Source organism: Talpa europaea (genome assembly GCF_964194135.1).
Source record: "Talpa europaea genome assembly, chromosome: 12".
Classification (NCBI taxonomy): Eukaryota; Metazoa; Chordata; class Mammalia; order Eulipotyphla; family Talpidae; genus Talpa; species Talpa europaea.
The window spans coordinates 38,546,820-38,569,163 of NC_140079.1; the positions used below are offsets into that span (position 1 = coordinate 38,546,820).

The 22,344-nt window shown below is 50.3% G+C and overlaps 2 protein-coding genes across 2 annotated transcripts; both read left to right on the forward strand.

The window, feature by feature from the left end:
* Positions 1 to 2,585: 2,585 nt before the first annotated feature.
* Positions 2,586 to 3,721, forward strand: UBL5 (ubiquitin like 5; the record flags this gene model as incomplete). Its single annotated transcript, XM_084250323.1, has 4 exons — positions 2,586 to 2,641; positions 2,849 to 2,932; positions 3,098 to 3,135; positions 3,597 to 3,721. The coding sequence occupies 4 exons, from the start codon at positions 2,586 to 2,588 to the stop codon at positions 3,638 to 3,640; spliced, it is 222 nt and encodes a 73-aa protein (XP_084106449.1). The 3' UTR covers positions 3,641 to 3,721.
* A 6,807-nt stretch (positions 3,722 to 10,528) lies between these two features.
* On the forward strand, positions 10,529 to 21,695 carry PIN1 (peptidylprolyl cis/trans isomerase, NIMA-interacting 1; the record flags this gene model as incomplete). Its single annotated transcript, XM_084248701.1, has 4 exons — positions 10,529 to 10,586; positions 12,525 to 12,746; positions 20,341 to 20,451; positions 21,351 to 21,695. 4 exons carry the CDS (start codon positions 10,529 to 10,531, stop codon positions 21,458 to 21,460), a joined length of 501 nt encoding a protein of 166 aa, XP_084104827.1. The 3' UTR covers positions 21,461 to 21,695.
* Between the last annotated feature and the right edge of the window lie 649 nt (positions 21,696 to 22,344).

The following is a 22,344-nucleotide window of genomic DNA, read 5'->3' on the forward strand; positions in this document are numbered from 1 at the left end:
TGTCCTTGCCATAGCTCACATACACGGGAACCCTAAAGCTATCTCCTGCCCTACTTGCATACAGGAATAGTGGGAAGGGATCCCCATATGCAAATTGCTTTCCTCTGTCAGAAATGCAGGAAAACAGGGGATGACAGTTGCCCAACTTGCTCCTTAGGTTGGAATCCAGAACTCTCCCTACTGGGAAGCACATCCCCCCCATCCCACCCCACCCCTACACACACATTCACAACACACACACACACACACACACACACAGGCAGGCAGGCAGACAGTTCTGACGGCAGATCCTCCTGCCACCCAAACAGGGAGATGGGGCCGCCCTGGGCCCTCAGTGGGCAGTCACGGAGTCTTTCATGTAGTTATGAGTTATAATAACCACTGTGTAGGGTAAGGTGTCCTATTTCTTAGGCCTCCTCCCCTCTCATCTAGATACAGGGGAGAAAGTCTGTGCAGCAGCAGTCTTGCCCTGTAACTTCCTACTGCCCCTCTCACCCGCTCAAGACAGTTTAGCCTGCCTGGGGCTTGCAGCTGTCTGTAGCTTCCCCACTGCTCTCCATGGAACCCAAGCCCCCAAGGACCCCAGACATTTTCTCCCCTTTCAGCCGCATACTTCACAACTTCCCAATCTCCTCCTATCCATAACTGAGCATTATGATCCTGTGTTTGAGGTATCTTTGAACCAAACATCGAGAAATTTCAATTTTTAGAAAAAACTAACGCTGCCCCCAATTACAATATATATTCATTGTAGATAATTTGGGAAAACATCAAAAAGCACTAGAGACAAATGAAACTCGACAATTCCACTATTGTAACCACCACCAACACCTTGTGTACTTTCACATAAAGATAAACTTCTTCCAAACCTCCTTGGACAGGTACGTACCCTCATCTTAACCTAGATCTTCCAACTTCCTCTCTTGTGCTGTCTGTTGCTCTAAGATCAATCCTTACTACAACACTAAGACGGGAATTGCTAATCCCTTTCTGTAAATGAGGAAAATGAGAATTTGAGAGGGGAAATATCCTGCTTGGGACCATACAGCTTATTATGGGAGTGAGACTGAGGTTTTGACTCATCTTTCTGGATCCTAAGAGTATGTCTCAATATGAATAAGCCGTTCCATTCAGATTCCCTGCCCTCTCAAGGGTACTCAGAGGGCCTGGCAGGGGTTAAAGTGATGGATAAAAGTTCTAACCAGGAAGGCCCTTGAGCTGAGTTTTTGTGGCAAGGCCTGCTGGGCCAGCTCCCAAAGGCAAGCAGGACCTGATAGGTTCACAGAGCATCCATCCTTTCCACAGGATGGTCTGTTATGTCGTTTCCCTAATCTCATATCCTCGTTTGGGATATGAGAAGGTGGATTGGTTAGGTCAGAAGTAGTGGCCCCTTTTCTGAGTAAATCCCTTTAAAAGTTCATCAAACTGGGAAAATGCTGCCTACTGAAAAGGCAACTCCCCTAGCAGAAGCTGTTATACAGAACGTTGGGAGGGGTACCCCCTGCTCCACCAGCCACGAGGACTCCAGACCAGCAGAGGGGCTGCTTTGGGCCTCAAAGACAAGGCTGAGATCTGGTACGAAGCGCTCCCTGCACTTCAGCGGGGTTTGCAGTTCAACCGGGTCCTCACTTCCTCGCAGGTGCAGCTAGTTGATGTGGACTCCATTCTAGTGAGTGCCGGCATCCAGGTCAGAATCTGCCTGTTCCTTTGCTTGTAGACTGTAGACTACACCCCAGGTTCCCGGGGAAGAGCAAAGGCGACATAGCCAGAAGGAAGGAGTGAAGAAAACTGCTCGAGGCCCAGCCCCGAGAGCAGGCAGGAGGGCCGGATGCGATGGCCGTAGGGCTCGACCCCTGTTTCCGTAGCCCCAAAGCTGCAGTAAGAGACATTGTCGGGCCCAAGTACCCCACCACCCGCCAAGTACCCTGGGCGCCTCTGGAGCCCTCATCAACTGGAGGCGTCGCCCCACACACAGAAGGGGTCACAACTAACGGCTTCCAACGGGCTGGCGCCCGGCCCACACCAATAACTCTCCCTCCAAGCCCCGGAGCGAGCCCCACACAGATCGGGACCAGCCCACCCAACCCGGCGCTCTGACCACAGGTGTCCCCGCCCTAGTCTCGGAACCTCAAAGCTGGTCTGGACCGGAAAGACATCGGCTGAAAGGTGGTGGGCACCGAGGAGCGGAGACGGGGAGGAGCTTCCGGCTGCGCACTTCCGTTTCTGGTTCTCGGCGTCAACTTTTGGTCCCTTCTCTGCGTTCGAGGAGGTTGTGGCGTAGGCTGCTTCGAGACTATTCGAGGTAAGGGGGACCGATGGACGGGGCCGGAGTTGGGGAGCGCTGATGGGACCCGGCCGTCAATGTCTGCGGGCTTACGAGTGGTGAGATCCGGCTTTCTGGCGACTGAAAGGTGGAGGAGGGGCAGCCGGGGGGTTTTGCTGTCCTGGGACTCGGGCTTGGAGGAGGAGGGGAAGGTGGTAAAAGTAAGACTCAATAACCGGGGGATTCCGGGCTTGGGAGACTCCTGAAGTCCTGATTCTAACTTCCCTCCCCCCACCTTCGGCCCCATGTAGGACCAGACAGAATGATCGAGGTTGTCTGTAACGACCGACTGGGGAAGAAGGTCCGCGTCAAGTGCAAGTATCCACTGGCAGCCGAGACACCATGGTCCTGGGGAGGGGATGCTTGCCCCCCCCCCCCCCAGGCAACTCAGTCTGTGTTAAAGGGTGATTTCAGTTAAACCCGGGAGAGGGGTGTGGTTAAGGTCCGGGCAGAGTGCATTTAGCTATGGAATGCCTTCCTCGTTCTGCCTCCCCCTTCCATTTTCCTTAACTCCTCTGTGCACAGCACGGATGACACCATCGGGGACCTTAAGAAGCTGATCGCAGCCCAAACTGGCACCCGTTGGAATAAGATTGTTTTGAAGAAATGGTGAGTATCTTGTTAAAACTCGTAGCTGGATAGGACTAAGCCCGAAGGTTATGGTTTCTGGCAAGCCATTTGCTGGCAGCCATTTGCTTAGACAGGGCTCTCTCAGCTTGCCTCCAAGTTGAAGAGCCTCTTGAGGCATTTCTCTGAAAGGTTTCTATCCCTTAGGTACACAATTTTCAAGGACCACGTGTCTCTGGGGGACTGTATCCTTTGTGTGACTTCCTGCGAGAAGGGTCTACATACCCAGTCCTTGTTCTCTCTCTGTTCAATTCTGACGTTTATCATAAACATAACTGTCTAACTTAAGTGGCCCATGGTAATCATTTAGAAAACAAGAACCATGTCATTTTGTTGGAAGGAGGGTGGTTGGTGAAATATTTTCTCACTGCTTAGAAGACATTTTGAGGTCAAAATACTTTTTGCTGAGCTCCGTCCGCCTGAGGTGGACAGGCGGTCAGGGTGGAGTGAGCCTCAGGCATGTCTGTTGTACAAAAGGTGCATGCACTTTTTCTATAGTTTGGATTCTCTCCAAATTGAAATTACCCAGTCCAGAATGATTTTCTTGGCCCTGGGCAAAGCCTGCAAGCCACCCTGACTCAGCTGCGAAGATGAGTGGATTGGAAGTGGGTCCTACAGTGAGATTTCCTTAATGCCTTTACTTCAGATGAAATCCATGATGGGATGAACCTGGAGCTTTATTACCAATAGAACAGAATCCTTCCCTTTTCCCTGCCCTGCCCATTTTTCCCTCCTGTCCTCACCCTTACTGGTGTGGATGCTTGTTTCTAAAAACTCATGTTAATAAAAACTCAGATACTGCTTCTTTGTTGTCATCTTTGAGTGAGGGTTATCTAATGGGGAGGGGGTTGGGGGTGATATCTGTTGTTCCATGTGCTCTCAGTTCTTAGAGCTCAAGATGGACTGGATCATTGAGGGAAAAATAAGCCAGCAGACAAACTGACTGGAATCCTGGCCCTGCTACCGACAGGTACCCTGGAAAGGGGAGGTTTCAGGTTCCCTTCCCCACCTTAAGGAAGAGTGGAGGAAGGGAAGAAGGAGCAGCAGAGAGATGAAGACCTGGAAGAGGCACACGGAGCCGGAGAGACATGTAGAAGAAGCTGCAATTGCTTCTCAGCCTTGAACTTGTACAAGAAACTTGGGGGATATGGAAGGAGACACTTGAAAGAGACAGAGATGTGGGTGAGAGGCCTGGGGGGAGATTGACAATGGCAGCATTTATCTTGACTTATATTTGGATTTTGCTTTTTTCCTGCCAAAATTGTCTGGCTCCTTCTGCCCCTTCCCTATGGTTCCCCACCAGAAGTTATCTTAGACTGATGGCTAGCTTTTGTGCCCCAGCTGCCCCCTTGTGGCCAACCCTGTTTGGGCATTTACCCACAAGAGGATGGGTAAATGGATGTTTCATGGGGAAACTTTTTTCTTTTCTCTATTGCTCACTAGTGAAAGTTCTTACTGAAGTTCTTATGCACTAGAGTATGTTTTGCCTTTATGCACCACATGGCAGAACTCTTAGAGCAGGCAGGTTTGGGGGTCCTGGGGTGCCCACTAGCACAACATTAAGATAAGAGTGAGTGGAACTGCATTTTTTTTTTCTGCTAGGCAAAAGACAACTAAATTTGATTGCTCATTAGCAGTAAGATTTGGGGAAATCAGCCTCCTGGTCCTAAATTTCCTCCTCAAAAGGGGCACCACCTTGCTGCCCCCCCCCCTTAATTGCAATGAGAGAATGCAATTAAAGCTGCAGGATGCCTGGCACAGTGTTATTTCTGTTTCCAGTCTTCTTCCAGTTGTGAGTAGACAAAACACAAGAGATCCTCCTCTGTTCTCCTAGCCACAGATCCTAGAGCCATATTCTGGAACTGTTCTCAAGAGCCTTAGCAGAACCTTGTTCCATCTCTTCTCTCCTGTATTAACCTGACTGATTATCCTTATCACATAAGCATGTTTAAGTCTAGTCCATTGCTCCCCTTCACTCTCAAGTACCACCCAGCCTTCCGCACAATACTACAGGAGGTGGACCTGCCTGCTGCCTGGGATGTTGCTGTCCATTGAGGATGGCTGGTTTCCATCAGTCATTTATCCTACCTGCCTCCTCATCTTCCTCCTAATAAGTTAGAAACATCTGTTTCCTAGTACCCTCACTTTCCCTATTCAGCTTCCCCCTTTTACCTGTCTGTTTAAAAACAAACCAACAAAATTTTCAATTACACAAGAGCCTTGACAAGGTAATTTCTTGTTAATTTCAAATTAGCAAAGACTAAAATCCCTCTCATCACCTGTCCTCCTGAGATCAAACCTTTCCCAGTGCATTTTTATAAATTTAATTTTTAAAAACTTAAATTTTATTTTTAAAAATGACTGCAATATGCTTATTTAAAAAGCCACATAGGTGGGCCTCCCCGGTGGCGCAGCGGTTGAGCGCTGGGTTGCGAAGCTGTCCGCAGCCTCTGCAGCGCCAGTTCGATCCCCGGCTGCTCCCCGGCCACCAGAGGAGGGTCCCACATGGCGCGCAGACCTCTCCTGCGGCCCGCTGCTCCCCTCAGCAGTGTACTTCGGTCCCTCTGCCTGCTCTGTTCCCCGCTCTGGCTCTGGTGAATTCTCTCACCCTCCCGTGCTTCTGACTGTATCCAGTGCTTGTATAAATAAATAAATAAATCTTTAAAAAAAAATAAAATAAAATAAAAAGCCACATAGGGCCTCCCTGGTGGTGCAAGGGGTTAAGTCGCAGCACTATGAAGCTATTCACAGCCACTAACAGCATGAATTCAATCCCCGGCCAGGGAGCTAACACACATGGCACAGCAGACCTCTGCTGTGCCCACTGCTCCTCTCAGCAGTGTATTTCAGTAGATCTGCCTGTTCTGCTCCCCACTCTGTCTTTGGGGAATCCTCTCACCCTCACCCTCCACACCTCTGGCCTGTACCCCAGTTCTTGTATGCATAAATAAATCAATCTTTAAAAAATTTTAAAAAATAAAAAGCCAGATATTTTTCTTAGAAATCAAAAATTTTTATACCACCTCTCCTAACCGTGATAGTCATTATATATTTGAATGAACCCAGAAATTCTCTAAATTACAACCTAAGTTTTTATATTAGAATATTGCACACTGTTTAATATAAATCATTCAGCAGTTTGCTTTTTTTTATGTTTTGCTTCTGGCATTTTCTCATAGAAAGTATCTGTCTCATTGTTTTAAATTGGTACTTGTATTGATTTTTATTTTGCTTTTTTACATAAAAAGGCAATGTAGAGGATTTTTGTGTTGATAAAATTAGCCTGTCTGAAACTGGTGGTAGATGCAGGATTCCACATGTCAACCAGAACGTAGAAAGAGAAAGAATGCAGGCTGTCAGATGAATCCGCCTGTATTATAAGTGAGTCGTATGACCATACTGAAGGAGGTGGAGGAGAAAGTTTCTTTGGAAGAGTAGTTTGAATAAGGCTAAAGACAAAAAGAAACACTATGGTCGTTAAATATTTTCCTTACGGTGATAAGGTTTTTTTTTTTTTTTTTTTTTTTTTTGTGTGTGTGTGTGTGTTGAACAAATGAGAACCAGGCTTCTCACTGCTAGAGAAAGAAATCACAAACAAGTAGGTGGGTGAGTGGAAGGGAGTGGTCAGAATGAACATTAGAGCTGGAGGGATCTGTAGGAACTTGTGGCTATTTACTATGTATTTACAGACACTAGGGCAATACAGATAGGTGGATACACACGCACACACACATTTCCTTGCTTTATCCACTTAGACCAGAAGCAGTGACTACCCCTGCCCTGTGTCCCAGATTTCGGTTTCTCAATATTCTCCAATAAAAGGAACCAGGGCTTCTTGGAGAAGTTACTGTTTCATAGAGCCAGAGCAGGAAAAATACAAGCTGCATCTGGTGCATCTTGTAGGTGCCAGAAAGTAGGAAGTGCTGAAGTAAAATGGATGGGAGCATGTTGAAAGGTTACAGAACCCAACCCACTGTGAAAGACTATCCATTGGCCAAATTTAGAACAACTTGAGCAGCAAATAACAAAGGTAGTATTATTAGACTGTAACCCAAAGAATAAAATATCCTTGAGCCCATGCACATATCAATAAATAATGATACGTAAATGGGGAGAAGAACAAGTTTTCATTAACGGATTCTGATTAATGTAGAAGTGGAAATAAATCACATACCATTGGGTTGCCATGGTAATAGCTGCTTTAGATAAAAAGAGGTGCTAACATTAGTGGTAGCAAGTTTAAGCAGAATAAGGATGTTTGTATGGTTTCCAAGTATCTCCCCAAAAATGTATAGGAAAAAAGTTAGAGACTGCTTTAACCAAATGATCAAAGGCATTATCACAAGTGTGGCAGACAGTCTCCACAGGGCCCCTAGTAATCCCCTGATCCTGGTGGTCACACCCTTGTGTGATCCCCTCTTGAGCATAGACTAGACCTAGCTTCTAACAAATAGAATATTTGTTAGTGAAATTTTTTTTGTGATTTGTTGATTATTTTTTAATATTTGTTGGTGAAAGTGATAGAATATCACTGCTGTGAGTAGGTTGCAAAGAAGATGGCTTCTGTCTTGCTTTTTTGCTTTTTCATTTGCTCATTGATGAATGTGAGCTGCCTAACAGAGAGGCCCCCAGCCAATAGCTAGCAAGGAATTGTGTGGGAAAAAAAGCCAAGTCATTGGCCCTCAGGCCCATCACCCTGTTAGCACTGAGTCCTTCCAGCAACCACACGAGCCAGGTTAGAAGTAGAACCTGCCCCAGTTAGACCTTCAGCCAACACCACAGCTGTTCTGCTGATGCCAGCTTAACTGTGCCTAGATTCCTAATCTATAGAAATTGTGAGATAATAGGGGCCTCCCTGGTGGTGCAGGAGTTAAAGACAGTGCTTTCAAGTTACTGCCAGCCACTACAGCAAGAGTTCAATCGCTGGCCAGAGAGCAACTCAAATGGCAGGGCAGACCTCTCCTGTCTTGCCCTCTGCTTCCCTCAGCAGTATATTTCAGTACATCTGCCTGTTCTGTTCCCTACTGTCCCTGGTGAATCCTCTCATCCCCACACCTCTGGCCTATACCCCAATTCTTGTATGCATGAATAAATAAATCTTTATTAAAAAAAGAAATTGTGAGATAATAAAAATTAACCCACTAAGCCTAGGGGTAAAATGTTAAGCAGCAGTGATGCACTGAAAAGAGCACATCATCTCTTTGGTGTCCTTCCCAATATCCATAACCTCAATATAATGAAAAATTATCAAACCCCATTGTGACAAAACAGAGAATGAGAGATGTTCTATTCTTCAAAAGTATCAAGATCATGAAAGACCCAGAAATAGTCATGTATTGGGCCTTCCTGGTGGCCTAGGGATTAAGTCTCAGCACTTTTCACAAGGACCTGAGTTCGATCCCCAGCCTGGGAACTAACCAACATATGGTAAAGCAGACCTCTCCTGTCTTGCCTGCTGCTCCCCTTAGCAGTGTATTTCAGTAGATCCACCTGTTCTGCTCCCCACTCTGTCTCTGGTGCATCCTCTCACCTGCCACATCTCTGAACTACATCCCAGTTCTTCTATGCAAAAAGGAAAAAAAAAAGAAATAGTCACATATTGGAGGAGAGAGACTAAGGGCACATAACTGTGGATCCTGGAACATAAGAACCTTGGGAAAATTGGAGAAAGTTTTTAAGTCTTGTTTAGTTAGTAGTATTGTGTTGAGTTTTGATAATTATTCTATAGAAGTTTCTTAGCTTTGGCACTGTTTACATTTTGGGCTGGATAATTCTTTGTGTGGAGACTGCATTGCAGGATATTTAGCAGTATCCTTGGCCTCTGCCCATCAGATGCAAGTGGCATCTCCCTCTCCCCATTTGTGACCAACCAAAAATGTGTTTAGACATTGCCAGATGCCTGGGAATGAAATCACTCCTGGTTGAGAACTTCTATTATTATATAAATTGTTATTATAAGGGTGAAGAGTTTGTAAAAACTCTATGCCACTTTTGCACCTCTGTCCTAAGTTTAAAATTATCTTTTAAAATGTTAATTCATGCTTGTAAACAATCAAAATGTTATATTAAAACTTAAATCCATCATTTCTTTCAACTGCTGCATGAATGGTATTCATTCACATTTTGGATAAATCTACTTCTCTGTGCTATAAACCTATGACTTATACAACTAAGGTAATTACACATACTGTAATGTTCATACTTTTCAGTAACTTGCCTTATGCCTTTTTTATGCTTTGATATGTTTCTGTAAGTGATGTCAATTTTTCCATTAATTTGGAGTTTTTGTTTTTGTTATGCTCTCCTACATACAATAGTTGCTACCCAGTAACACAACTTCTTTTTCATACAACAAACACATAACCTTGCTACAGACCAGGCACTGTCTAATGTGCTTTTATATAACTCATTTACTCTCTGCATCAAAGGGGTGTGTGTGTGTGTGTGTGCAATTATCATTTTGCAGATGGAAAAGCTGAAGTGCAGAGGTTAAATAATATTTTCAAGGTCATAGCAAGTGGGAAAGCCAACTTCATCTGTCCTGGTTGCTCTTCAGAGCATCCTGCCTCTATAATTTGTTATGGACATGTTTTCCCTGTGTTTCATGTCACTGTGCCTCATTCTTTTCAATGGTCACATGAAGGTCCATGCTATAGGTGAAGCGTAACTGAACACTTCCCTGCTTACATCTTCACTTCCTTAACTACCTCCAGCCCTGAGCCCACCCCTACCTCCTCAGTGTCCCACAGGCGCCACAGACTTAATTATAAACGGGCTTAGACTGAGCTCACGGTTCTACCGCCACCCCCCTCCCGTGTCCCCATGAATGGTAGTGCCAACACCCATCAGTCACCCAGGATGGAAGCAAGAGCCAGACTGAGAGGGATTCGTGAGGTAACTAGGTTTGAAAGTAACTGGAAGATGTTTGGGTCCATGACATAGGGACAGGGTTAGCCTTGCAAAGAAAGAAATTAAAAGGAGTGGGTTAGCTTTGGACATCTGGAGGAAACAGGTGGGAAGAGGGAGGATGAAAGCCAAATTTAGGTTGCTGCTTAGCAGCTCATCACCAAGGTAACTACGTTGCTAGGGTAACGACAAAGGCAGTACCTCGTCGGCTACCGTTAGCTCCACACCGCCCTTACACTTCCTCATAGCGGGGGTGGTTGCAGGTTACGGCTTAGGAAGGCTGGAATCGCTGCCGCAGTAGCCAATCTGCTAGGCTCTGCTACGAAGACCCCAAAGGTGGGGTAGGCTCTTCTTTGAAGCTTGCCAAAGGGCGTTGAGAAGGGCGGGTTCGTATCTCTTCCCCACCACTTAGGGACCGCGGAGAGGAAGGGGGTGGGGTCTGAGTGATGCGAAGGGGCGGGGCCCAGGTAAATCGTGAGAGGATCCGCCCACTCTCCTTTATGCCCAACGGGAAGCCAGAAAACCAGACCGGACAGTTAGGCTGCCCAATGAGTGTCGTCTCCTGGGGTCCCTGAGCTACGCACTTCCAGCCAATCGGCGGCGGCAGTGGGCGGGCACGGGCGGCATAGGCGGTGCGGCGGAGGCGGAGCGGGCGCTGCGGCAGGAGGGAAGATGGCGGACGAGGAGAAGCTGCCGCCCGGCTGGGAGAAGCGCATGAGCCGCAGCTCAGGTGCCGCGGGGGTCGGGGCTGGGGCGGGGCCCGAGCTAGTGCCTGGGGCGCGATGCCATCGTCCGATTCCTGTGGGGTTTGGCTTCTCCTTGTTTTCCCTGGGTAACGGCCTCGGTCTGCCCCGTGGGGGCTGTGCACGCCCCAGGAGCCCGGAAAGCGGAGGAAACTGAGGCAAGGGGCGGGGCAGGCCCTGTGGGCTGCCTGGTGGAGAGGGGGCCTGGGATCCCGCCACTCTCTCCCGGGTGATGGTCCTGGCCTTGCTGGCCCGGTAGACTCTTTTTGGCCTAATTCACCTAACGTCCCGGGTAAACGTCTCTGCACCCCACTGAGCCCTAGGGGCACCCTTGGTGTAGGATATCCCAACGCCATGCTTAAGGCGTGGCCCCAGAGTATCGCCTGGCCTAGGGTCCGCAGCCTTTTCCTGCTAACATGCCTACCATCCACACCTAATGCTAAGTCTTAGATATCTGCTGCTGGTATTCTACCCGAAGATGTCCCTTGTGCTTGGGACAGATTTATGGATCATCCACAATAATGGGGCACGTTGATCTCAGCACAAAACACTGTGCCAAGTGTTTCTAGTGTATTCTCTCTGGCCACAATTCTGGGAGGTAGGTAATTACTACTCCACCCCACCTTTGCAGATGAGGAAACAACAGAAAACTTAAGGAACTGGCCCAAGGTCATTCCTTGCAAGGGATGAGGACCTAACTCTGACTCCAGTCTCCACTAATTCTTGTCATTGCAAACTCTTCAGGAGCAGACCCAGCATGTTACCCCACTCTTGCCATAGCCCATAGTAATCACAGTTGGCAGTGGCAATTCCAGTTACCGAACAGCAGATACTCTGGTGAGCATTTTATAGACATTGATTATCCCCACTAGCCCCATTTGATGTCCTTATTCTCTCACCTCACCCATTCTTTGCAGATGAGAAAATTGACGTTGGGGGAGATAGAGCCCATTGCCCGAGTTTTAGAGGCAGTCAAGGCTCTGCTCTCACCCTGCCACAGCCCTGGCTCATGACTGGGGCCTACAGCCTAAACCTGGCATTCTGTCCAATTCTGGGCTCCCACACCTGCCATTTCTGCTCAACTTGACCCTGACTGTCTTCCTCAATGGTGACATCCATCCATACAAGGTGCTGGGCACATATAACCCAGGCACATTCAGTCCTTAGAATGATACCGTATCTCTGCTGGGTCCTACTTCAAGCTTCTTGTCTGCAGTCTTCACTCCTTCATGCTACTCATTCTCTGGGTAACTGCTGGCCCCTAGTTCTGCAGCCCAGTACATTGGGTAGGAGTTAAGAGCAGAACTCTAATGTTGAACACACAGGGGTACAGTTCCTGCCTCCATGTCTATGTCTGGAGCAGACTAGATACTCAGAAAACATTACCCATTACTACAGTTAACAAAGATGTGGAAAGCGAGACCTCAGTTTAGTCATCTGTAAAATGGAGATAATAATAGCTCTTATACTCCTACTCTGTGCCAAACACTATCCTAAGCACTTCACAGATAGGAACTCATTCAGTCTTTATCCTACAGGCAGGTACGGTTGCCTGCATTTTACAGATGAGAAACAAGGCTCAGGAGAGGTAGCTCATACAGTGAATGAGTGGCAGAGCCAGATTTCAGCCATAAGTCTGGCTGTGCCCAGTGCATGATGTGACCCACTCTCTGTTCCCCGGCATCCTCGCTTCAGCACCCTGGGTTGTTTTTCTCCAATTTGTCATGACTGAAATTATCATGTTGTCTCCTTTACTTGTCTGGTGCCTGTGTGCTCTACCTAGAATGTTAGCTCCTTAAAGACTGATGGCAGGTGATGGTGGACACGCGGGGGATTTGCTGCATGTGGCATCTCAGAGTCCGCTTCCCTATTCTGGCCTTAGGGTGGTGTCCTGTGAGCTGAATTCCTGTTTTCTGTCCCTTCAGGCCGGGTGTACTATTTCAATCACATCACCAATGCCAGCCAGTGGGAGCGACCAAGTGGCAATAGTAGCAGTGGTGGCAACAGCAGCAAAAATGGACAGGGGGAGCCTTCCAGGGTCCGCTGTTCACACCTGCTGGTCAAGCACAGCCAGTCACGGCGGCCCTCATCCTGGAGACAAGAGAAGATCACCCGGACCAAAGAGGAGGCTCTGGAGCTGATCAATGGTGAGCAAAGCTAGAGACAGGGTCAGGGTTAGGGTGGGGGGTGGGGGGGGAGTAGATGGAGGAACCCTCTGGTGGTGGAGAGAGCAGAGTAGGTTTTATAGAAATCACACCAGACCCTCCACCCCAGCTCACTGAACTGTCAGGGTGTAGTGTTGGCTTACCCTTGCTCATTGATGAAAGTGAACTACCTTATTGGAAGGCCTCCATCCAACAGTCAGCAAGGAACTGTGGTCCTCAGTCCAGTATCTCGTTAGCAACTGAATCCTGCCACTGACCACATAAGAAAGCATGATCCACGCAGTAAGGGCCTATGTATGACATGAGCCTGGCCCACATGCCACTCCCCTATTTTCTTTCCATTTGGTGTTTGAGGGTGTCCAGGGTAGAGTCGGAAGACCCAGCCTTAGGGACTGGCAGGCCTGGGTTCAGGTGGTAGCTATGCTCATGTCAGCTCCATGACCTTGGGAGACTTGCATCAACTCCGTTGAGACCCAGTTGTCATCTCTGTAAATGGGCATTATCATATACCTACCTCCTAGGGCCCTTGAGAAGAGATAGTGTGGTATACTGTGTGCCCTCAGGCATTGGGAGCTGTTGATTGTAACATTGTCAAACAGAGTCTTGGGTCACATAGTTGGTAGGTGGGACTGGAGGTTGGAAAGGTAGCAAGTACAAAGCCAGTGGAGTAGCAGGTTCATTCTGCCCCAAAGAAGGAGATTGTTCCTTGTGCTGTTGTTTTCCACAGTTTAGGGCAGCAGCAGGCAATCTTAAAAAGCCAGATCGTTTTGTAGGCCACATAGTCTCTGCTTTGTAACGTGAAAACAGGCACAGATAATGTGTAAACAATGGGCATGGCTGTGTACCAATAAAAGTTTCTTTAGAAAACCAGCACAATTTGGCTCGTGGGCTATAATTCATAGCTTCCTAGTGTAGAACCAGCCAGTGTGGTCACCACACCTACATGTGGCTATTTCCATTTAAATTAGTTAAAATCAATATTAAAGATTGATTCCACAGTCACCCTAACCACGCATTAAGGGTTCAGTAGCCACATGTGACTCAGGCAGCTCTCTTAGACTGTGCTAGCCTCGGACTCCCCTACCAGAGATGCCAGAGCCCTCACTTCCCAGCCTAGTACCTCACCTACACTCAGCCTAGTTTTTATCTGGTTCTGCCAGGTTCTGGCTGTGTGACCTCAAGCAAGTTACTTAACATCTCTGAGCCTCAGTCTTTTCACCTGGAAGGTTAGTAATATATTCATAGGACCCACCTTGGGGTAGTTTCAAGGACTCTAGCCTAATATAGGAAAGCTTGAATGACACACCTGGCCTAATAAATATTGTATAGTTGCTAGTGGTAAGTAACAAGATTGTTGTTACTAGCGCTGTTACTCATCAGTATTGGTTGTTATTTTACTATCACATCACTTGGTCCACTACTTGGTCTGTGGGATCTTATACACACCCACACCCTCATACTGGATCTGTCTCTCCCCACTGTGTTCTCACCTCCCGACACCAGGTCTGGCCTACATTTATACATACAGCATTGTTTCATGAACCAGTAGGAAGCAAGAAAGATTCCTGGCAGAGGAAATGGTGAATGTAAAGGCCTAGGGCTCTGCTGTGGCCAGGATTCAGGCAGGTGTGCAGGTCCTGGCCAGGCAAAGGAGGGCCTTGAGTGAGGTGAGGAGTTTTTGAGGTCTTTCCTGGATGCAGCAGGAAATGCATGACCACATGTGTCCAGAAGAGAGTCTCCATGGTGCTTGCCTTAGAGTCTTGTGGCTAGAGTGTGAAGGGCCTGGGAAGCTGAAGGCCTAGGTCCCATTGTTGAGCGGGCGGTGAGGGGGAGATCAGGCTATCCCAGAGGAAGAGGAGGAGGTAGGTGGGGAAAATGAGAATCAGGAGATACCTCTTGGGTCTAGGGTCCTCCTTGCTGGAGTGGTCCCATTCTGAGGCTTCCAGGTCCCACAAGAGTGGGCAAGAGATAAGAGACACTAAAAACTAAGTGGCAGAGGGTGCCACCACTGGTAGAGGAAACTTGGGGTGCAGTCTGGGGAGGAACTCACTCTGAGGGATCTAAGGAAGAGATATTGTAGAGGTAACCACAAGAGGGCCTGGGGTTCAGCAGAGCAGCCAGCCTTAGGAAACCCTGGGAACAAGAGCTGGCAGGTTGGCACATGCTGGGGAGCAGCAAGTGATGGGGCCTCTCCCTTCTCTAGGACAGAAAGATGAGTGGCTGGTGGGCTGACACTGCAGAGGGGGCCTGTGAGTGCTGAGGTCAGCTTGGGTCTTGGGAAGGGTGGGGGAAGGGCTGGGGGTGTTGGGGGAGAATAAGCAGCTGGGCCCTGGGGTCAGTCAGTGCAGACTGGAGGGCCTGGTGGCAACTGGGGGAATTGTGGCTAGAGGCAGTGTGATAGAACTTGGGAGCAAGTAAGAGTTGGGGGAACAGACTCCAGAAGGTTGAGGGGCCATAATCAGGACTAGGTGATAAATTGGATAGGCAGGGTCAACTAAGGTCAAAACCAGTGTGGCCCTCCCTGCAGTCCCACAGAGATGATTCCTGATGCCAGGTGTGTATCCTCCAGTGAGTGCCTTCATTCTCAGAGCCTTTCCATCAACTGGACACAGGATGGTCATGAAGATCAGGGGCCGGCCAGGAGCTGAATGCTCAGCAGAGCAGTGGGTTCAGTGTGTAGTGCTCACTGTCTTTATGGCGAAACATTAATTGCAGTCATTCAGGCATATGTGTGGCAGGCCAAGGTCAGCACAAGGTGTCTGCACACCATCAGTCCCTGCTGCTTCCCCACAGTCCATGTAAAGAGCCCCACTCTTGGGGGATGCAGCAGGCCTGGTGGGCTCAGCGTGCACACCGTCCCATGACCTTGGATCATGACCTTCCCCCCTTGAACACATTGTGCTGACACAGGGCTCCTCCGGAGTCAGGAGGAGGATGCTATTCAGAGGGCTCAGCAGCCTCATCTTCTCTTGCATGAGTGTGGAAGTCCTGCCAGTGGTGGTCTTGTTCCCCGTGATCAGGTCAGGACACGGGCTGCATGCTGCAACTGGCAGCCGGGCCTCAGTCTCATGAGCATACATTAGAGTGGTGCTCCCATTAACCAATGGGACAGGCTGCCTACAACAGGAACCATAGCATCCACCTTTACTGCTATGGCGCTTTTTTTCCCCAGTGTCAGCTCCTCTGTAGCTGCTGGGCTATGGCCAAGGTTGTCAGGGATCTGAGGACCAATGCGTGTCCTTGCCAGTGTCCTTGTCTGAGGAGGCCAGAACATGGAGAAGAGGAGCAGTCCCTCCCTCCCCCACCAGTACCCAAGACCTGAGGGCTCCAGGGAGGCCCCAGGTGTGAGGAATAGATCCCCACATGCACCCCTGTGTCTGGGGTCCAAGGGTCAGTGAACATATTTGGCCCAGTGTCCCACCCAAGGTTTGTGGCCTCCTGATAGCCTAGTGACTTGAGACTGGGTCTCCAATCTCTCTGGACTCCCTGGCCAGATCTTCAGTCTCCTCAACCTCAGATATAATCCTCTCACCCTTTTCCCTGACCAGGTCTCATCCCTAGTTTATCTCTAAACCTTCACGGGGTTGGAGATCACCTTATTCAGTACATTATAAATAATTTCAGTATATCATCAGTTTGAGCTGCAAGCGCAGAATACCCAGAGACTGGTGACTTAGACAACAGACATACATTTCTCATAGCTCTGGAGGCTGAAAGTCCAAGATCAAGATTCTCACCAGTTCACTTCTGCTAAGGGCTCCATCCCTGGCTTAGAGACGCTGCCTCCTCGCTGTGCTCACACAGCCTTTCCTTAGTGCCTGCACGCAGGGCTAAAGATGGCATGCCCGGTATCCTCCTCATAAGGCCGCTAAGCCTCTCAGATCAGGGCCCTACCCTATGGCCTTATTTAACCTGAACTGCTTCCATATAGGCCCTATTTCTAAACAGTCACATTGGGGATTATGGCTACAACATAGGAATTTGGGGGACACAAATATTCAGTCCTTATCACACAGACTGACAGGTAGTAACTTGCCCTGCACCAGGCACAGCTCCAAAAGTCACCTTTATTCTTCACGACAGCCCTTCAAGGTGCAAGTTGCTCATTAGCCCACTTCACAGGCAGGAGAGTAAGGCTCCAAGGGAAAAAGTTACCTGTTAGAATTGTAGCGTTCATGACTAATGAGCTGGGATCTGAAGATAGCAGTTGTGTCCAGAGACCCCCCCCCCCTTTGGCCTCAGGGGTAGGCTGGGGGCTATCGGCCAGCAGAGATGGAGGATCTCTGGGGTGCATCCAAATGTCAGGGCTCCTGAACTCCTGAAGCAGTTGGAAGGTCCTGTTCCAGAAGGGGGGTTCCTGGAGACTCCATGCCGAGGCTGCCTAGCTCTCACCTAGAGCCCGTCGGATGAGGGTTAGATGGACACTGTCTTGTTTGGGGGTGTTGATGGAGACAGCACCCCCCCCAAAGAGAGGCCCAAGAGAGGGGGGCCATCTGGGATGCACTATTTTCTATTCTCCACATTTTTTTCTGAGAGTCACAGAAAAAAGGCAGGAGATTCCAGGATTCCTGCCTGAAGAGCCCCAGTGGTGGATTCCTCACCCCTCTTCCCCATGACCTGTTTCTGTCTCATTTAGGCATGAATTCCTTAAACATTTCTGAATACTTTCTCTGTGCATAGCACCAACGCTGGGACACAGCAGTGAGTAAGGCCAGCCCAGCCCCTTTCCTCCCAGTGTGAGGCAGGTGACAGGCACAAACAGGACAGGGATGATGCAGGACAGCAGGCAAGCTTTTGGCAGGAAGAAACACTGAGCAACGGCCTCAAGGTAGGGGATGAGGCAGCAGAGCAGGACTGGGAGGGACATGATATAAGGGGGTATGAGACTGACCTGAAGGGCTGCACAGGGCTCTGAGGGTTCCTTTGCATCTTGGTCTGTGACCAGACTCTAGAAAGGGGTGTTCAGGAAGGACATGTCCTTTAAGAAATAATTTCAGGCTTCCAGAAGCCTTTCTGAGAGAGCCACCTGATTAGAGAAGTTTTGGGTGCTGTGAGCAAAATCCAGGCTCTTATTTGATTTTTAGACTGAGAGCAGTGTGCGTGCATGCATGTGTGTGCACCCATGCTCCCAGCTGCTGGGGCATGTAAGGCAATACCTGTACATGTCCTGGCCTGGTTCCCCAGGTGCTTGAGGCGTATGGACAGTTGTGAATCATGAAGTCAAGCAGGTACCATGGAGTGGTAAAGTGAAGGGGGGGGCACCATGCAGTCCCCCAGCTGGCATATTGAGGTACAGATAGAAGGCAGAGGACAACTCGCTAAGCTGCTTGGTTGAGACTGGAAGTAACCAAAAGTTCAGGGCCAGTAGGAGGGTAACCTAGTGAGTCCAGGCTCAAGTTGGAGTCACTGATGGATGCATCTGGCACAGGGACCTCCTAGCAGCCCCTGGAGGTATTCCCTCCCCATCAGGAGTCATGACCATATGCAGTCCAAAGAGGGTGAGGTGTCGGTGGCATCCCTAAGGTTGTCTGACCAGACAGATACAGTTTCGGTCTGAGAGAAACAGGCAGGGTTGATGGCAAGGGGTATTTGTCAAGGTCCCCCTGCCAGGCGCTCTGCTGCCTGTCACTGTGGCCTGCTGGCAAATGACTAGTGGTTCAGGCTCAGAGGCCGAAGGATGGTGAGGACAGAACAGGAATGACAGGAAGCAGGGTAGATGGAAACACGGGGCAGGCAGAGGCGAGACCTGAGATGGGAGTGGAGGATGAAACGGCCTTAGGAACAGTCGGGCAGATCAGACACCAGGACGTTGCATTGTGGTTGCTGCCGTGTTGTGCAGTGAGACAGGATGGTAGGCATGTTGTCACTGTCTGCCATTTCTACTACAGTCTGCAGCAGATGGTTTATGGCAGCCTCTCAGTAAGACAGGAGCTGATGGCCCTGATGAGATTTGTGCCAGCCCAGTGTGGGCAAAGGCCCTGGCCAGATGTGGCCTCAGTACACCAAGTAGAGGCAGACGGGCATAGGCAAGCAGGAGCGATGGGCTAGTGTCACAGAGGCTGTTCAGAAACCCAGCAGCAGATTTGTCAGAGTGACTCTCACATCCAGCCTGGGCTGATGATCCCTCAGTCAGCTGGAGGTATGGGCCAGTGTGTGACCTGGACAATCAGGGACAGTCCCCCAAAGAGAGCAGCTGTCAGGCTGAACAGCCTGGCTAGAGGGAGGAACTGTCTGGGGCCAAAAATCCTGGGTTCACCCGGGAACTGTGTGCAGGGAAGAGATGGACAGGATGCTTATTCATATGCTGGGGACTGGCTAGAGCAGGACAGGCTATTCAGGGGAGGCAAGGCTGGGTCTGGGTCTCAGGAAGCTGCTAGCTGCTCCCCAGCCAAGGAACCCTAGTTGGCTGGCATGTGTGTGTATACATATACACGCATGCACACGCGCCTTTTTTTTTTAAGAATCTTTTTTTTTTTAAAGATTTATTTATTTATATAAGCACTGGGTACAGTCAGAGGCGCAGGAGGGTGAGAGAACTCACCAGAGCCAGAGCAGAGAGCAGAACAGGCAGATTGACGAAGTACACTGCTGAGGGGAGCAGCGGGTGGCAGGAGAGATCTGCGCACCATGTGGGACCCTCGCCCGGTGGCCGGGGATCGAACCGGCGCTGCAGAGGCTGCAGGCAGCTTCACAACCCAGCGCTCAACCGCTGCGCCACTGGGGAGGCCCCACACACGCCTCTTGTGCCCTCTGTTCCCCAACACGAGTCATGCTAGGAGCCCTCAAAATCATCCTTTACCTCCCCTCCTGTCAAGGGGATCATCACCCTGGTGGGAGATTTGTCCCACACAGAGGGTAAATCCAGTGCACACCCAACCTTGTGGGATACCCAGGAGAAGAGTCCTGCTCCGTCCCCCTTGGGGCCTGCATCTTCCCCATTGAACTTCCCAGGACTTCTACCCACTTCCAGTAGACAGGACAACTGAGATCTACGTGCTGTGGACTCAGCCAACTCTTGTGGCAGAACTGGACTTGTTTCCTAGCCTGCCCACCATTCTCCTCAAAGCCTCTAGAAAATTTCCCCAACCACTGCCCTGGGTACTCTTGGGAAGTCCCAGGGTCCCTCTTCAAATGTCTGCCTGGTTGCCTGCTCTCTTACCCAACAGGAACTAGAGGTAGATTTTCTCTCAAAAGTAGGCGGAAGTGTGTAGGAAGAGGTCATGCTGTATTTGTGTGTATTAGGGAGGGAGAGCAACAAAAGGATCCCAGTGTAGGAGTGGGGTATGTGGCCCAACGTGGCTGCTCAGTATGTGTTGACAGATGGCAGGGTATGTGTATATATGTATGGCCCTTCTTCAAGGATGCGCGTGACTCCAGGCGTGACTGCCCATGTGTGCTGGGAGGAGGCATCTGCATGGGGGTTAGCGTGGGGGAGGCACGTTCCAGTGTGTGCACAGGGGAGGCAGGACTTGCACGGCTCCTTTCTGCTCTCCTGGGGCCAGCTCCCCCCCCCCCCAACCCCTACCTGTCTGCCCCTGATTGATGATGTGAAGGTCTCCCTGTTTCCTGTCCTTAGGCTACATCCAGAAGATCAAGTCGGGAGAAGAGGACTTTGAATCTCTGGCCTCACAGTTCAGCGACTGCAGCTCAGCCAAGGCCAGGGGCGACCTGGGTGCCTTCAGCAGAGGTGCGCGAGGAAAGGGCACCACCAAGCCCTGGAGGGGCCCTTCAGCCCACAGTGGGAAGCCCCTGGCAGGGTAGAGGGGAGGGACAGTCACGGGTGCACAAGCCTTTGGGGTCCACCAGGTGGCAGCACAGTCCCACCCTTGGGCCTCAGAGTCTGGCTTGGGTGGGGGATGTCAGTGCTGCAGAGCCTTCATGCTCCTGGTGTGGGAGACATGCTCCTGGTGTGGGAGACATGCTCCTGGTGTGGGAGTCGTTCTATGTGTCTCTGCAGTTTTCCCCATCAGGCACATGAAGGTGGCACTTCCTGTCATTTGCCTCTCCCCCTGTTAGGGGGTATAAGCTGATGCCTCTGAGAATCCAGGGTATGTCACCCAGAAACCCCATCCCTGTCCTCACAGTTTGGGGAGGAGGTGTCAAGTCAGCAGCCCTCTGGCTGGGGCAGTGAGAAGGGAGGAACAGAGGGGACTAGTTGGCCTTCTCATCCTGCCGCCCCCGCCCCCAATGTGTTTAGAGCATTAGTGAGGGGCCCAGGATGGGGCTACAGGTGTGGAAAAGCCAGCAAAAGGCTGTTGGTCATAGGTCCCCCCACCCAGGCAGGACAGATGATGTGGCAGGGTCTGAGAACTCAGCCCAGGGAGACAAGTTCATCACCAACATGTGTCTCTAAATGCACAGCAGTGGCAGCATCTCTGCTGCCATCCCTCATGCTGTCCTCAGGCTTCCAGGGCCTCCTAATGGCCCTGCCGCCCCCAGCTGGCTGAAGCACTGTGACAGGGCCATAAACCCTGTGACAGATGAGTGTGAATGGGAAGCGCAGGCAGGAGCCTCATGTGTGCGCCCTGCCTGTCTGGCCTGTAGCCAGGCCCTGACCTGCGCACACCACCCCTCACGCTTCACCAGGTCAGATGCAGAAGCCATTTGAAGATGCCTCCTTTGCGTTGCGGACGGGGGAGATGAGCGGGCCTGTGTTCACAGATTCCGGCATCCACATCATCCTGCGCACGGAGTGAGGGGTGTGGGCAGCCCGGGCCTGACCTGTGTGCCAGGTGGGGCAGGGCTGCTGGGCCCACTAGCACCGGTCTCCACTAGAGGGCCAGTGGGCGCTCCTCCCTGCTTATGTCACAGTATTTATTGTTTCCAAAATGGCGGGGAGGGGGCTTTTCATGATTGGAGCCTCTGAAGTCCCTGCTCCCTGACCACCCCCCTCCATTGGGATTGCCCCTGTAAGATTGTCCTCCCCCTTTAGGAACTGACTTCAGAAGGGCAGTGGGGGTAAAGAGGCTCTCAGCTCCAGGGGGTGGGGGTGACCTGTCCCAAAGAGAAGGCCTAGTCAGCTGAGAGGCCACCTCTGTCCCCACCCTACCCCCTGGGCCAGGGCTGGGGGTTGGGGATGGTGGGGGGACTGGAGGGCCTCAAGTTGTTTCTGGTTTTGCCATGTTCCTCTATTCAATTGCATAAAGCAGATGCCCAGCATGGTGCCAGGCTGCCTGCGGAGGGGCCCTCTGCACACAGGTACCAGGTGCATCCTTGCACCCTCAATTAAATCTGGAACCATCCCTCTGCTGTCCTGTGTCTCATTTGCTTGGCTGAAGCGAGGGGAGAGGGGACTGGGTCACCTTCTACCACCCCTGGTGTCCACATATCCAGCTCCATCTTCTTGAGAAACCGCTCCTCATCCTGGGCCCCACCCCTCAACCTCCTCCATCTCTCCCAGGCAGAGTGGGGAGCAGGGAGCATCCTAGCAGGAATTCACAGCAGCCAATGCCTAGGGAAGTCAAGTGCTGCTCAGCCAGCATTCCTCAAACTGGGGATCAGTAATGTTCTAGGATGCAAGGACCCTGCCTGATCCCATAGCACTGGATTCAAGTTGGGGTAGAGGTGGGAATCCTGCAAG